Source organism: Megalops cyprinoides, chromosome 17 (assembly GCF_013368585.1).
Source record: "Megalops cyprinoides isolate fMegCyp1 chromosome 17, fMegCyp1.pri, whole genome shotgun sequence".
NCBI lineage: Eukaryota > Metazoa > Chordata > Actinopteri > Elopiformes > Megalopidae > Megalops > Megalops cyprinoides.
In genome coordinates this window covers 16250235-16265358 of record NC_050599.1, presented here as the reverse complement: position 1 = coordinate 16265358, position 15124 = coordinate 16250235, and the positions used below count along the sequence as shown (strand labels likewise).

The 15124-nt window shown below is 43.9% G+C and overlaps 1 protein-coding gene across 2 annotated transcripts; it reads left to right on the top strand.

The window, feature by feature from the left end:
* The first annotated feature begins 1235 nt into the window (after positions 1 to 1235).
* Positions 1236 to 15124, top strand: gopc (golgi-associated PDZ and coiled-coil motif containing). 2 transcript variants are annotated; one of them, XM_036550491.1, is made up of 9 exons: positions 1236 to 1734; positions 7720 to 7884; positions 8677 to 8700; positions 12196 to 12371; positions 12725 to 12890; positions 13063 to 13158; positions 13247 to 13411; positions 14397 to 14565; positions 14989 to 15124. In XM_036550491.1, the coding sequence occupies exons 1-9, from the start codon at positions 1462 to 1464 to the stop codon at positions 15105 to 15107; spliced, it is 1353 nt and encodes a 450-aa protein (XP_036406384.1). In that variant the 5' UTR covers positions 1236 to 1461; the 3' UTR covers positions 15108 to 15124. The 2 variants fall into 2 exon arrangements, with proteins under 2 accessions (XP_036406384.1, XP_036406385.1); XM_036550492.1 differs by lacking the exon at positions 8677 to 8700.

Sequence of the window (15124 nt, the reverse complement as noted above, 5' to 3'; positions counted from 1 at the left end):
CCTGCTTAAATAGTTCTGCTTGGCAAGGGCGGTGAGAGTGGGTTTTCTTTGCTCAATATGGAACAATGGTAGAGATTTTATCTTGGTTAAAAACAACATTTGACACTGACAAGGAACTGACATAAACAGTAATAGATTGCCCTTCTGTTTGTGGACGTGAGAAAGTTGCTGATAAACAATTTACTGCCCATTCTGTTGAACAAATGCAATTTCCTTTGCATCTTTCAATACTAGACTGTCTTTTAAGTTCAATGATAAAGGAGCTTCTGTAAGTGTTCTTTTTTGGTCTAGACTGAGGCCACTACTTCACCAAGTCTTATAAAGCAGGATAGTGGGGCAGGTTATTTAACAACCCCTCTTTTAATTGTCTATTGACAGTTTAAAGCCTCAGGTGTTTTATATACCCAGCATTTCCCAGTCTTTATCAGAAGTGAACTTCTGAAAGAGGAAACCATGAAAAGTCAGGCTTCTCAAATGTAGATCATGGTAGGATGAATGGAAGTCTCACCATTTAAGTTGTAGGAGACAAAAAATGAAAGAGATCTAACACAACCTTTAAATACCCTCAACAATTAAAACATCAGCACCAATATGTGAGACATTTTGCGTTCCTTTTTCTGCATACTCAAATATAAAAAGGCAGTATTTCTAATGAACATTTGTTCTTACAAGACTTCAATATTTGTGACACTCAAAGCAACAGTTATCCATATGTTACTATTACATGATACATAATTGGCATATATTAGAAAAATAAAATCCTGATGTTTTTATTTTGTATTTTGTATATATTCAGGTATAGTAGGCTATTACTTTCCTATCAGGGCTAATTAAACCAGAAACAATACTTATGCACTCAATTTGTTTTCTGCGGACAAACTCACAAAATTTAGAGTAATTTATAGTTTTCTGTGTGCTTCTTTCCGCATTCTGCTCTGGACCAATTACATGGTTAGAAAACATAGTACAACCGACAGATTTCAGACACAAGGAGGAGATATATAAACTAAAAGGAAGGAAAACTAAAAATGAATGGTTTTTAAGACACTCCATTCATTCTACGCCAGTGGAAAGGAGTACATAAAGAAGAACAATGCGAACCACCACGACAATGAAATGGCAGGAAATGTTTCGTTTGTTTTGACAACTCCGCATCGATTAGTTCGGCACTCGGCTGCTTTTTTGCTTTCACGGGCCCAGCTGTGTGGCAGGCAGTGGTAGTCGATACACTGCAGTCCTCCGTCTCCGATTTCCGATTTCCTGGTCCGCAGAAAGCAGAAGACAGGATCTCAAAAATAGATATTCCTGTGTGACTGAAAGCGGTCACAGGCGTCTAAAGTCATAGCCTTTAGTTTAATCGACTGGCTAATTAGCATCTAATAAAAGTTGCTACATCAGAGAACGGAAAGGGCGCTGTCGTAATCTGACAATTAGCAAAGCTGGTTGCTTGCGCGGTCTGAAATGTCTGCCTCGGCCGGCGGTGTCTCTCCTGCAGCCCAGGGATCGGCTCTTGCCGGCCCTGGCTCTGGGATGTCCATGTTCCGATGGTTGGAGGTTCTGGAGAAGGAGTTTGACAAGGCGTTTGTGGATGTGGATTTGCTGCTTGGAGAGATCGACCCCGATCAAGCTGACATCACCTATGAGGGCCGACAGAAGATGACAAGTCTTAGCTCATGTTTTGCTCAGCTTTGCCATAAAGCCCAAACCATCTTCCAACTTAACCACAAGCTAGAGGTGAGCGCAGAATGTTGCAGTTGTTGCATACGTTGTAAAGACACGGCGGAAATGGAAAAGTTGTTAGTAGTTAACGATCCAGCTAAGGTTAGCAGGCTGAATTAGCTATCGTTAGACAGCTAATGTGTGAGAGACCAAACAGGATGTAACTTTAGCTAGCGGGCTGATTTTTATCTGTATTTTATTTGTGAAACCAATTAGCCTATCTAGTCTTGTTTTGGTATAACTTCTGATGCGTATTATGAAATGAATATGTTCCTAGTTAACGTCAGCTACGACAGTCGTTAAAGAAAAATCAAAAATAGCGAGGTTCCACGTTGACACACCGCTTCCTGACCGACACAACCAGCGATCATTAGCCAACTAGTAGTGTGCGTACGGCTACAGCACCGATCGTGTTAGCTAGACAGTTAGATTGTATTGTTAAATCTTTAAAATTATGAGATAACATTCTAGCAACCTAACTAGCTAGCCAACAAATTTAAAACGTGTTTTGTAGGCTGTGACAACTACAAAAGAAAACTGTCGTAAAGCGAATGTTGGTTAGTTAGCTAGGTAAATACCTAAGCCAAGTAATTAAGTTACCTTCTTAATTTTATCTACGCGTTAGCTTGGTATGGTGTTGGATAACTCGTTAGTTGCAGTTTTTAGGTCTTAGTTTCAAAACAGATCTGTATGGTCAATGTCTGTCGTCCAGTTAACAAACAAAATGTGCAAGATGAGCAAGGTTTATCTGAAAATACAAACGCACGCTTTGTTTCAGAGGAGGGCGTGAGTGTCGTGACAGCGATTAGTGACTAGTTAGTTAAGGAAACTGAAAGAGTTTTAATCCTTATTCTTGTCTACGAGGGGATCGGTCCTATCAGTGACACTGTGATGTTTGTTAGCCAAGGAGTGCTGTTGACCGGGTAAAATTAGGCCTCTTCAGTATTGACTCTGTCCTGATAACAGTGGCCGTAACACACGGTAAATCAATATCGCAGTGAAGCACTTAGTTCCTTGTACTGTTACCCGCCTATTTATAAAGCCATTTAGCGCCACAGAGGAAATGTATTCCAAATGCTTTTCCAAAGGGTAGTATCCATTAAATGTAAGCAATTTTAAGAGATGTCATTAATGACATCATATGCTAAAATAAGTTCATACGTCATAAGAAGGTCATTGCTAATACTCTTTTTATTAACTCATGTATTCTTTTTGAGTCACATCCGCGGGAGACATTTTACTTACTGTAGTAAATATTGTGCACAGTCTCATTGTGATGATCAGGACTTTTTTTTTTTGTCTAAAACTAATTTCAGTGTAGCCATTGTGTCCTTTGTCCTGAAGTTTGAGGAAACAATAAATCCCAGTAAAAGATGCATTTTGGCAATGCAAAGGCAAGATTTTATTTTGTTAGTTTTACTAGTTTTTAAGTTAAAGATACAGCATATCACATTAGACTGAAACAGATCTCAGGATGAGGCTGTGGAGTTGCTGATAACTCTTTAAGAAGTGACTTATGGCATCAACATTGAATCCTTCCACAAAAGAAGGATAAGGTGAACCCCCAGTTTTATGGGGTAATTAAGGGGGTCAATCAGTAACGCTATCACAGGGTCCCTGATCACCCTTCAGCTGTCGGCCATAAGCAGGAAGAGTGCAGGACTTAAGACTCTGCTTTTGTGGTTGTGGTCCCACATCCTGGAATCATGGAGAGACTATATAAGAGCTTATGATGACAGATAATGATTATCTGTCTGGATGGAGCAGTAGAGAGGATGAAAGCTCAATATGCAAGATAAAATTAATGAAATGTAGAACATATATAAAACTTGCTAACTGAAGAGTTTTTTTTTACAAAAAAAAAATCGTTAGAACATCCTCAGTGTTGATTGCACAAGACGAGACTTCTCTGGAAGAGATGATTGCACTGCAACCAAATGTCACAGACCCCTAGAAATAAAACACGACAAATAATGCCCCTTTGTGTGATTTCTCTGTTCCCTCTATCGTCTCTCAGCAGTATTGAACCGAACAAAAAAAAACTGTTCTGAATGACACTATTATTGAAAGAAAATGAAAGCTCTTTTTCAAGAAACGGCATTATGTTAATTTCACCAAATAACTCCCATGAGCCTTGCCAAGGCAATATCATACTAATCTTTAGCCTGCATAATGGAGGCAGAAAGACCCGCACAATGCCTGCCCCCCCCCCCCCCAACCACACACACACACAGCCTGTGATTTCTCTCACATGGACTCAGGAGGACTTTTAGAGTCTGATAGAGATGCGTGTGTGCATAAGTGTCCATATGGGAATCAGTTGCTGATGGAAATGGGCTGTATTTAGTAGTCCATTTTGTTCTCTGTGCATTGGGTATTGGGCTGTTTTCATGCTACACCTACACCAGTGTTTTTTTTTTTTTACCTAAAACTCCACTGACCAGGGGCATAAAGCAGGTGGTCTGGTAACAGAGATCTCAGAAAGCTGTCATCATGTATTGAATTCCCTGATATTTGACAGGACCGGCAAGTAGCACAGGTCTGTCAGACACTCGACAGGGTTTAGCCTGCTGAGCCAGCAGATCGTGTTGCACTGCGTTCTGGAGGAATGGAGGGAATATGGACTCCCATAACAGAGAGCACTCTCTCTGCCCCGTGAGGCCAACGCCCAGGTGACAACAGGCAGGTGATTGCTGTCACTTTGTCACCTGAGCACCAACGAAAAGATGCATTCATTGACAGTGCTCTAGGCAGTGCTTTCAGGGACAGAGATAATCCATTTATCTTCACTGAACTACTCTGATCGCCATGCAAATATGAATCAAATATCTGTCTTAATTACAGTGGTGCCTTTTAGAGTGTAAATGCAAACCAGCCTAAATAGCTGGTGCCTTCATGCCTTAAAATGAGTGGATTCTTAATAGGCCTCAGGTGAGACCGTTTTGTTGGAAAACACCCGAAGGAAATTCTGTGGCAGTGCTAAAATACAAGCTAATCATGTCTGGTCCCAAAGCCAGTGGTACTAACATCACATTTGTCTGTAACTTTTGCAGTTATCCTGTCAACAAACACCCAAAGGCCCATCACTTATACTCTACCTGACTGGACAAGTAAATGCAGTCAAATGTAACAGAAAAGCAAAGGCTTTGATGGTAGTGGCAGTGATAGCTTCCCCTTTCTTGGCGTGGGTGGATGAGCTTGCAAATGCCAGGCGAGTTCGCGCTACTCTGTGTTGCTGCCATTGGTTGGTCTTTTTCCTTGTCTTCACCCTCCCTAGGGACTTTCCACTTAATGCAGTAATCCACTTAATGCATGCCTTCGGAGATGCCCAATTCTAAGGCAGAAACCTGGGCAGTCTGTTGGATGTATTAAGATAGGAGACCCCATCTTTCAGATAAGTGGAACTGAGGGCCTGTTTCACTAAGGTCATTGCAGATCCAGTTGCACTCATTGCAAAGCGTATGGAGTTCCCAGGGGGTCCTGTCTGATTTCCTAGTCCGGCTCTTTTAATCTGGCCATCAGATTATCCTCTAGTTGAATTGGTTAAATCACTCCCTCCCGCTCCAGTTTAGCTGATGTGTGCTGAATGCTGTGATGTAAAATGGCCGCCATGGATCACCCATGTGGGTGCTATATTTTGTTGGTGGTTGAGGTGAGTCACCCTCCTTTCACTGTTAAGTGCTTTGAAAGGCTGGAAAGATGTTGTATATAAAAGTAATCCATTATTACTGCTACTATCCTCCTGTGAGATCAATCTGTTTTTTTCTTTGTGTTGTTGTGTTGAATAACCTTAAAAAGCTTATTCAAAAAAGTTACTACCAGGACAGCAGAGTTCACAGCGCAGCGTGAGTGTGGGCGTGCTGTTCTGAAGCTTGCATGAATGGGAGCTGTTTGTTTCAGGTCGGGCCTGACTGCCGCAAAACACTCTGAATGGGAAGAGCCAGCCACTCTGGGGCGGCAGTGTAGCATAGAAGTAAGGTGCAGGGCTTGTAACCAAAAGGTTGCCGGTTTGATTCCCTGCAGGGGCACCGTTGCTGTACCCATGGGCAAGGTACTTAACCCACATTTGCCTCACTAAATATCCAGCTGTACAAATGGATAGCCTGTAAAAATTGTAACATATGTAAAGCGCTCTGGATAAGAGCGTCTGCTAAATGACAGTAATGTATTGTAATGTTAGACTCATTGGTGCTGGTCTCAGATCAGTGCTCACAGTGTGAGCAGATCAGTGACCTTCCCCAAAAATCCTGACTCCCTGATCAGAGATCAGTTTTACTGAAGGGATTAGGAAGTGTGAGAGTGGTTTGGAATGTTCCATCGGCTCATGCCTATACCGTATACTGTGTATGTCACACAAGTATATGAGGGACACCTAGATCGTGTCCTTTGCAAAGGTGGCAGCTGTCCCTCTTCGTCAGTATCAGGGAGTCCCGCCCAGTCAGGAGGCACACCTGCTGGAGGGGGCGTTGGCTGGCAGCTGCCCTGTAAAAAGTGCATCTGGTGGAGCCACTCAGCGCACAGTTGTGCTTTCAACAGATGGAGATCGTCTCGGCCACATCTGAGAAAGCTAGCTTGCTGTACAAGGCAACTTCCCTGTTACAGTTCTGCCCTGTCTCTAGAAAATGTTTTTTTTGGATAATGTTTTTCATCTTCAGACTAAGCTTGATGATGTTTGGCATGTTTTAGCTACAGGAATAATATTCAGTTAGTTTTCTGTTTTTGCCTACCCACTGTCTCACGTTGCTACTTATTGCAGTGAGGAGCTTAAATGAGATAATGTTGCTGTCACAGCCACAACTTCAACACTGAACAGGGATGAAGAGCTTTAATGCACACAAACGGGAAAACGCACGCAATCTAGATTTTCCCCAGGCACTGAAAGAGACAGAACCCTTTAGATGCTGCTCGTTTGACTCGCTCGTCTCAGTGAGCACCCAGCGCCCTACATGACGGTACTCTAATCAGACCGCAGGAAAGCTCCTGCTTTCCTTTGGCTGAAAAACAACACAGACAAGGGAGTGAGAGGAGACCAGAGAAAGGGAAAGATCAGAGAGAGGAAACAACTGGGTGGGAGAGATCAAACCTGGGGGACACAATGGCAAATAGATGGCTCTGGAGGTACCGTCTGATTACTGTCATCAAAGTCAGCGCTCAGAATAGACGGACACACTCTAATCACTGACTTTAACGGAGGGGTAAAGTTTCCGTGGACCTCATTACTGGTTCTCGTTTGGAAGACTGCCCTGTCTTAACTGCGCTTTCTAGTATTCCATTTGAAGGCAGAATAATTCTTTTTAATCATGCCGATATTATCAGAACCCCTGAATCATTTATTTCTCGCGTACGTTCCTGTTTTTAAGAGCTGTTTTAAATGAATGCAATTTGCGAAATTGCATTCATTTAAAGTGTTAAAAAAAAAAAAACATTAGTCACGATAGAGCTCTCTGTGAGCTCAGTGCAGGAGTCCAATAGCTGTAACTGTCTGATCGTTTGAATGCTGCTACCTAGCTGAATTCATCAGTGATGTGAACGAAATGTCCGTCCTGCCCCTGTGATGCGCGCTGGCTGCTCAGCCACAAGCAGGATGAGTTTGCGGAAGGCTGAACTGTGCCCAAAATAAACGCATCAGCACCGGGTGCGTGTTCCTGGTGTCACCTGTCACCGAGGCATTAATAATGAAGGAAGGAGAGAGAAAGGAAAGCGAGACCCCAGGCTCTTAAGGCAGGTTTTAGAACAGATTCCTCTGTACAGAGATGTGTTCAGCTTGTCTGACATTCAAACAGGAAGTCAAAACGAGAACGAAATCCCCTCAGAAAGGTTCTCGGTGTCAGTGTAACTGTCGGGAATTTGAGTGGGACTTTTAGAAGCGAGAATGGGACTGTTGGAAGTTAGAGAGTAGGACTATTAGACGTTAAAGAGAGTGACTGTTAAAGTTAAGAGTGGAACTGCTAGAAGTTAAAGAGCAGGCCTGAAGCAGCCTTTGTCCCCTGTGTGTCCCAGGCCCAGGTGGTGGACCTGAAGTCGGAGCTGACGGATGTCCAGGCGGAGAAGGCGGTGGTGGAGAAGGAGGTCCACGACCAGCTGCTGCAGCTCCACGCCATCCAGCTACAGCTCCACGCCAAAACAGGCCAGGGCGTAGACTCGGGCTCCATCAAAGCCAAGCTGGTGGGCACTGCCATCATCACTCTATACTCTGACCTGTCTTTTTCTTTCTTATTTTTTTTCTCTCTCTCTCTCCCTTTCTTTGTCTTTCTCTCTCTCTCACATTTCTGTTCCTATCCCAGCCTTAGATGCTGAGTTAGGATGATGATACCGGTGCAATACATATTTCTCTTTGCGTATTGCTGTTCACTAGAACACAAGGAAGAGAATAGCTGTGTTTTATTCCTAATGAGTATTTGCTGAAGCTAACCAACAACACTGAGTGCCCTTACACACAAGAATGTAGCAGGTAGCACAGGCTGGAAAAAGGGTTTGAGTTTAACCTCAAAGAAAAAGGTATTTGTGGCACAACACAGTAGACTGTACATAGTAGTAATAGGTTATGACCATACATTTTAGTCATGGCACTGCATGTTAAGGTGCTACGCAAAATCTTGTTCTGAGAACAAATAATACACAGATAAAACAAGATAAGCATGCAAATATGAGATCATTCAAGCTTCGTTGTCTTGCTGTCTTGTTTATTGTGGCACCCTTAATCTTTTACAAATACTGACCACTAACTGGTGATAATATTCCTTCCTTAAGAAACGTAAAGTACAAACAACGTTACACCATACTATCTTATGCTGTCCTACATTTTGTTTGATTGGGTACAGGGCCTGAGTTGTCATATCCTCACTGTCACATTTTTGCCCCGTAGTGAGCAAACGGCCGGGTGTGCCGCTGCTTGGCTGTAATTGCTGTGCTGACCTTCTAACCTTTGACATCTCTGTTTTTCTCTCCTGCCCTAAGTCTGTTCCTTCAGTGGAGGAGATGGTAAGTCTCGGCGTGCCCCTTGCCTGCGTCTGTCCTCTCATCTCAAAGTCTCAGCGCTTCCTCGTCCTGCTTTGTCCAAATGTCGTGTCCCGTCAAACTCTGCAACCCCATCCACACTGTCTCTAACAATGGCCCCACATAAAAAAAAAAAAAAAAAAAAAAAAACTGGGGGCAAATCTGGGGGGATATTTAACACTGGTAGTCCTTATCTTTAAGAGATGTGGTAAATAGAAGACTGGTAAATGTAAAGTTTTCAGAACATTAATATTTCAGTTCCAAATGTGTAGAATTGAAGGTAACATTAATTTAGAATAAATTTAGAAGTTGCAAGTTCATATAGAAAGTGAAATTCCGTGAAATTGTGATTGAAAAGTTTAGAACAGGCACTGGACATATTGACCTTTTAAAGTGTGTCTTGGAAATCACTGTAATGAGAACCAGAGAATAATATTCCATATGCACTAAAATGCAGAATTCTACCAGATCTCTGATATTTAATATGTTTATTTCAGTTACTACTGATGAGATCAACCTGCTGTGTCTTTTCAGTTTGTGTTGTAATTTTATTTCTAATTTCTGAGCATTGCTGTGAAGCAATGATAAAGTAGTTTAAAGGAGATAATGGCAGGGATGTATCAGACTTTTGTACCAAAAGTTTGGTTTAATAATCTCTCCCTCTGAAGAAGTAGTCATTTCACTAGTTGTTATGAATCATTGCAGTATTAAGTGATAGAGTGGATGACTGTGTCAGTCAACACTGGAGGGTTCAGAGAGCTAGACTGACTTAATTTCTGCATCTAACTAGCTAGCTGTCTAGATAGATAACCAGTGCTTCAAACAGCATTAGCTACAGTAGCTAGTCAGTTACTGCAGCTGCACAAAATTAGCCGCAGTATACAAGCTTATCAGGAACCTGCAGCTGGTAGATTTTCTCATAGCTGAAGTGAATTTGGGGCATTGCTGGCTAACACCACCAGTCACATCACACTCTGTGGACATCACACTCCCTGCGCAAATGCTAGTGCTGACAGAAGGGTGTACCATGATGCAGCATAAAGCTTTAAACTGGAGCTTTTCACATTTTCTTATCTCTGAAGAATAGGATAAATTGATGTTTTTTTTAAATAAAGTGGTGGAAATTGTGAATAAAATCCAGGACATTTTATTCACAATTCCAAGCAAGGAGCAAGCATTTCAGTAAGAAAGGGTACAGACTGCAGACAGCCACAAATTGATTTTGGAATCAGTTTGAGTAATTGGTTAATCCTGATACACTGCAGTGACATTTCACTATTGCATATTCATTACCTTAAACAGCTGATTAAATGAGGTCATGAATGTCAGGCCTAGTGAAAATTTAATACAGAAAAACGCAGAAACAAGTCAATATGTCCCACTTAATAAGAGAACAATGCCTTTCTGCTGTCGGTGTGTAACTGGAGGCTGGACTAACCCAGAGCACATTGGCTCTCTGTTCACAGCCAGTATTTTTTAATCTGGTAAGATGTCACAGCCAAACACTGTCCAATAACATCATCATCCCGGAGATAAGGAGTCGCAGCACATTGCCAAGATTTATAAAGATAATTATCGTTTTTGCACTACCAGCTCCACTGCATCGGAGACAGCGGGTTTCCCTGACCTGTGCATCAGCAGTTCATCTATGAGGAAGCAGATACAGTGTCATCATTATACAGGCCAGACAACCGCACAAGTGGTTCCTTGCTCACCAGTGTTCAGTGATGCAACAGGGTGAGATGGTGTCAGCAAAACTGATGTAGAATCACCAGCAATGGAGCTAAGCCCAGAAGCGATGAATCAAAGTTTTGCATAGATCACCCCGTTGGACATCAGCGGGTGTTGCACAGACTACTGTGATACAGACTGAACGATACAGTTGCAGCCCAGCCAGCCAGCATCAGTTTGGACTCATGTGCTTTCACGGCAGATCGCAGTGTTCAGTGAGTGACAGCAGCTTGTGGTGGTGCAGCGATCGTGACTTGGTTTTTCTGACTCGGTGTTTCTGATGCTGCAGAACTCTGCAGTCATTCAGATGAAGCATGATGGCGGCCCAGTCTGGTGCTGCGACTCTGGTCTCACAGATCGTGGCCTGTCATTGACAGGCTGTGTTTGCTGCTAACATTTCTGACATATTAGAAATGACGGTCTAGAAACACCCCAGGTGGCAAGGTTAATGAGTGAAATCACCTTGTTTTCTGTGCATAATTAGCTCTCTGACTAATGAGGGGATGCAGTGTTTATGCGGTTGTCAGAGACACTTGAGTATAGACTGTTATGACTGATTAATTCATGAAATACGTGCCAGATAAATGTTTTCATAATCCAAAACCATATGCTTACATATGCTATATACCATACATGCATAAATATAGTGAAATTATAGTGAAATTCATTCTGACACTCAGTATATAAACTTCATGACTATATCTGCAGTTTAATTTCCCACTGTCCTTTTCCTGTCAAGTCACTGTGTATGAATTTGCATGTTGTTGTCTGCAAAAATGTTTTGTCCAGTTGTACAGCATTCAGGGCAACAATACTAATAGCATTGGGAGGATGTCAAGCCAATAGAGTAGTATTTGTGAAGTGATTGACAGGTAACTGCTGCAAACTGTGTTTCCATCAGAACATCAAGCTGATTTGGAGCAAATGTGCTACATGTCTGTTATGGTATAATAGCATTCCTCATGGCTTCATGTGTTATATATCATTTTTAATGTTGGCATGGTTTCTCGGTGGATACTGTGAATCGCACAGTCAAAACTGTTCCAGTTTTTACAAGTGCAAATTACAGTTCATGGTGTATAGAATAAACATGTTCTGATGGAACCATTGGACTAAATCTAATCAAACACATACCCATCTGCAAATCACAAACAAGTGCACCCAGAGACCTCAGACCCTTATCCTTTTGATTCAGCATCGCCCTCCGGTGGTAAAACATAGCTACTGTGTCTCTTTGATGTGGATAGACACTGATACAGCCAGCCAAATGCTAAATTCAGTGCTAATTGCGACTGAGCTCTGAGGACCCGCTGGGTTGAACCGCACACACATCCGTCAGGTGAAGGTTTGTTGTTTGGCGTCTGCAGGTGGGTAATTGTTTTGGCCTGTCATAGCTACAGTTACCTGTCTGGTCTGTCTGTGTCGTCTGAGTAGGCATCCCTGTGCACCGCGCCCTGTAGACCTCGCTCTAACTCCTGTCTTCTAGGATACCGTTGACTGCTCTTTTCCCTCCCTCCCTGGGGAGTGCTGTCAGGTGGATTTGTGCTAATGGTGATGAGAAGAGACTCCAGCAGCCCCCAGCCAGAGCACAGCCTCAGTCTCAGAAAGTTCAAGCAGCTTTCCGTGCGCAACGGGCTGCTGAGCTGACAGGAGGGCGGAGTTAGGGTTTCAGCTCACATTCTCAGCAGACTCTTACTCGGCTCTTCCTGTGTGTGTGTGTGTGTGTGCGTGTGTGTGTGTGTGCGACAGGAGAGGGAGCTGGAGGCCAACAAGAAGGAGAAGGTAAAGGAGATGAAGCTGGAGGCTGAGGTGAAGCTGTTCAAGAAGGAGAACGAGGCCCTCCGCAGGCACATTGCGGTACTGCAGGCGGAGGTCTACGGGGCGCGACTAGCCGCCAAATACCTGGACAAGGAGCTGGCCGGGAGGTAGAGTTCCTGAGAGTAACTCATTTGCTGTTCCAGAAAAGCGTCTGTTAAAGACACTTGCTTGAACAGGCTGACTTTGTTTTCATCAAAATCAAGCAATTTTTCAAAATGTATTGCAAAATTGAAACAAAAACTTTGACCAGTCTGCTAATAGATCATGATCCTTGTTGTTTGTTGGAAGTTGACACCGCCCCATAATAAAAAAATATATATTGCTGATTTTTCAGTGGGTCAAAGAAATGTCATGAAATTTCAGCAGATAGGTTTTTGACAAATCGATCATTAGGAATTAAACAGATTTGCCTTGTTTGTCACTTTTAGTCGCTCAGATCTGTCATGGTGTCTCTGCTTAGGGTGCAGCAGATTCAGCTGCTGGGCCGAGACATGAAGGGACCGGCCCACGACAAACTCTGGAACCAGCTGGAGGCCGAGATCCACCTGCATCGCCACAAAACGGTCATCCGAGCCTGCAGAGGGCGCAATGATCCCAAGAAGCCCTTACCCGCACCGGTGGGACACGTAAGTGGCTAACATTTGCACGTGTCCTTAACTCCCGTCACGTTGGAATTCTGGTATAAAGTTTTGAGTAGTCATTGGAATATTCAAAACAGCTTTGAATAGTTGTTTTGTTTCGGGGTTTTTGTGAAACACCATATTAAAAGCAGGCCTTTGTGCCTTGCCTCTTATTTAGGACACAGAGGCACTGAAGAAGACGCAGGGTGTCGGCCCAATTCGGAAAGTGGTGCTGTCTAAAGAAGACCACGAAGGACTTGGCATCTCCATCACGGTGAGCTCAGCCGCACTCCATGTTCCCCAGTTCTGTCTGTCTGCTTGTTTTTGGTTTCTCACTCTCCGGCATGCGGTTGCACTCTCAGGGGGGGAAGGAACACGGTGTTCCCATCCTGATTTCGGAGATCCACCCCACCCAGCCGGCGGAGCGCTGCGGCGGGCTGCACGTGGGGGACGCCATCTTGGCCGTCAACAGCATCAACCTGCGGGACGCCAAGCACAAGGAGGCGGTGACCATCCTGTCACAGCAGGTGAGGGAGGGGCCGTTTCCCAGCAGCCTCTGCGCGGCGCTGCCGCCGGGGAACGTTTTGAGCTCGCGTTTCCAGGGTTCAGCTTGGACGAAGTTCCCAGTGCCGGGCAAATCTGAGCCCCATTGTGTGTTAATGGGTCAGCGCAAAATAACATTTAAGGAGCCTCAAATAACATTGTCATTATCCCTTACATAATCAAGATTTGAGCAGGCTCCGTTCACATTGTCAATATCCCTTACATAATCAGCATTAGAGGAGGCTCGGGTCAGTTTGTCAGTATCCTTTGCATAAGCAATCCTTAAACCTTGACTGGCAGTAGAATAAAACGGGGAAAGGTATTGGAAAGTTGTGTCATATGATCCATAGTAAAACCTGGCGTTCGACAGAATCACAGTTTCCCATTTTTACTTTTTGCTTGAGACTGTAATTGACATTGCTTTTACTGGGCCCACTGTAATTCTCATATTAATCCCATCTCATGGGACCACTCATAGAGCACTCTGGTGGTTATACAGTAGTCATACAGGGACACAGGAAATGTGAGTGTGTAATGGGCGGGCCTTAGAAATCCATCTGAGGCTGGGTGATACAGTGTAAAAATCATTCCTGAAACATCAGCAAAATAACAGACGCAATACAAGCTGTCCCCAAGTGTAATGTTCCCTTCCCACAGTACGTTCTAAAGTGCCTTCCTCGTTTTTATTATTAAATATAACAAGCTCTATTAGTAGTGAACCCTCTAGTGAATAGCTGTTTTATGGTTGTGACACATTTTAAATGTATGTTTAAGGTGAAAATCTCATTTCTCCAAGACCATGCACCTTTTTATTTTATATATATATCCTGGTGATTAGAACTTCTGAGACTTAACGTAAACACACCGCACAGGTGTAGCCATAACTGCGTTTCTGTGATTTGCCGTCTGTGTAGAAGCACCTTTTGAGGGGCGCCGGGAAGTTGTGTGCATAACGTTCTGTACCTGCAGAGGGGCGAGATCGAGTTCGAGGTGGTGTACGTGGCCCCGGAGGTGGACTCGGATGACGAGAACGTGGAGTACGAGGACGACAGCGGCCACCGCTATCGCCTGTACCTGGACGAGCTGGAGGAGGGCTCGGCCACCAGCCGCAGCAACGGCACAGGAGACCCCCTACAAGGCAAGTGGGCATGAAGGTGCTGGACATCCACGTCCAGAAACACCTAGGAAAGCTAAATCCTAGTTAAGCATCTACTCCTGTAGTATTCACTTACGTGCTATACTGTGAACTCTTTCATCCCCATTTTGTACTGTATGGATCAGTAGTGTAGTCTTTTGGGAAGGAAGCTGTAGTGAGACCCATACCTCAGAATTGTTACATATACATTTATATAGCTGGATATTTAGTGAGACATTTCAAATCAAGGGAATAACAGCATTGACCCACCTGGGAATCACGTAAGGGTTAGCCCTGCTATTTAAGTCTCAGGTGTGGCAGTTTTGGTGGGTGTGCAGTGATCCTCTTTGAAAGCCAGTAGCTTGTGAGAGAAAGGTTCCGCGGATGAGTGACTCGTCCTCCTGTCTCCTCTCGTCCCTCCTGAAGCCCTGGAGAAAAACTGCGCGAGTGACGGGGTGGAGAACGGCGACACGGGGGTGTCCAGCGAGACGCTGTCAGAGGAGACCCCCCCGAAAGCCACGGAGTCGGCGGAGAGCTCCTCATAGAGGGGACGAGGACAGTG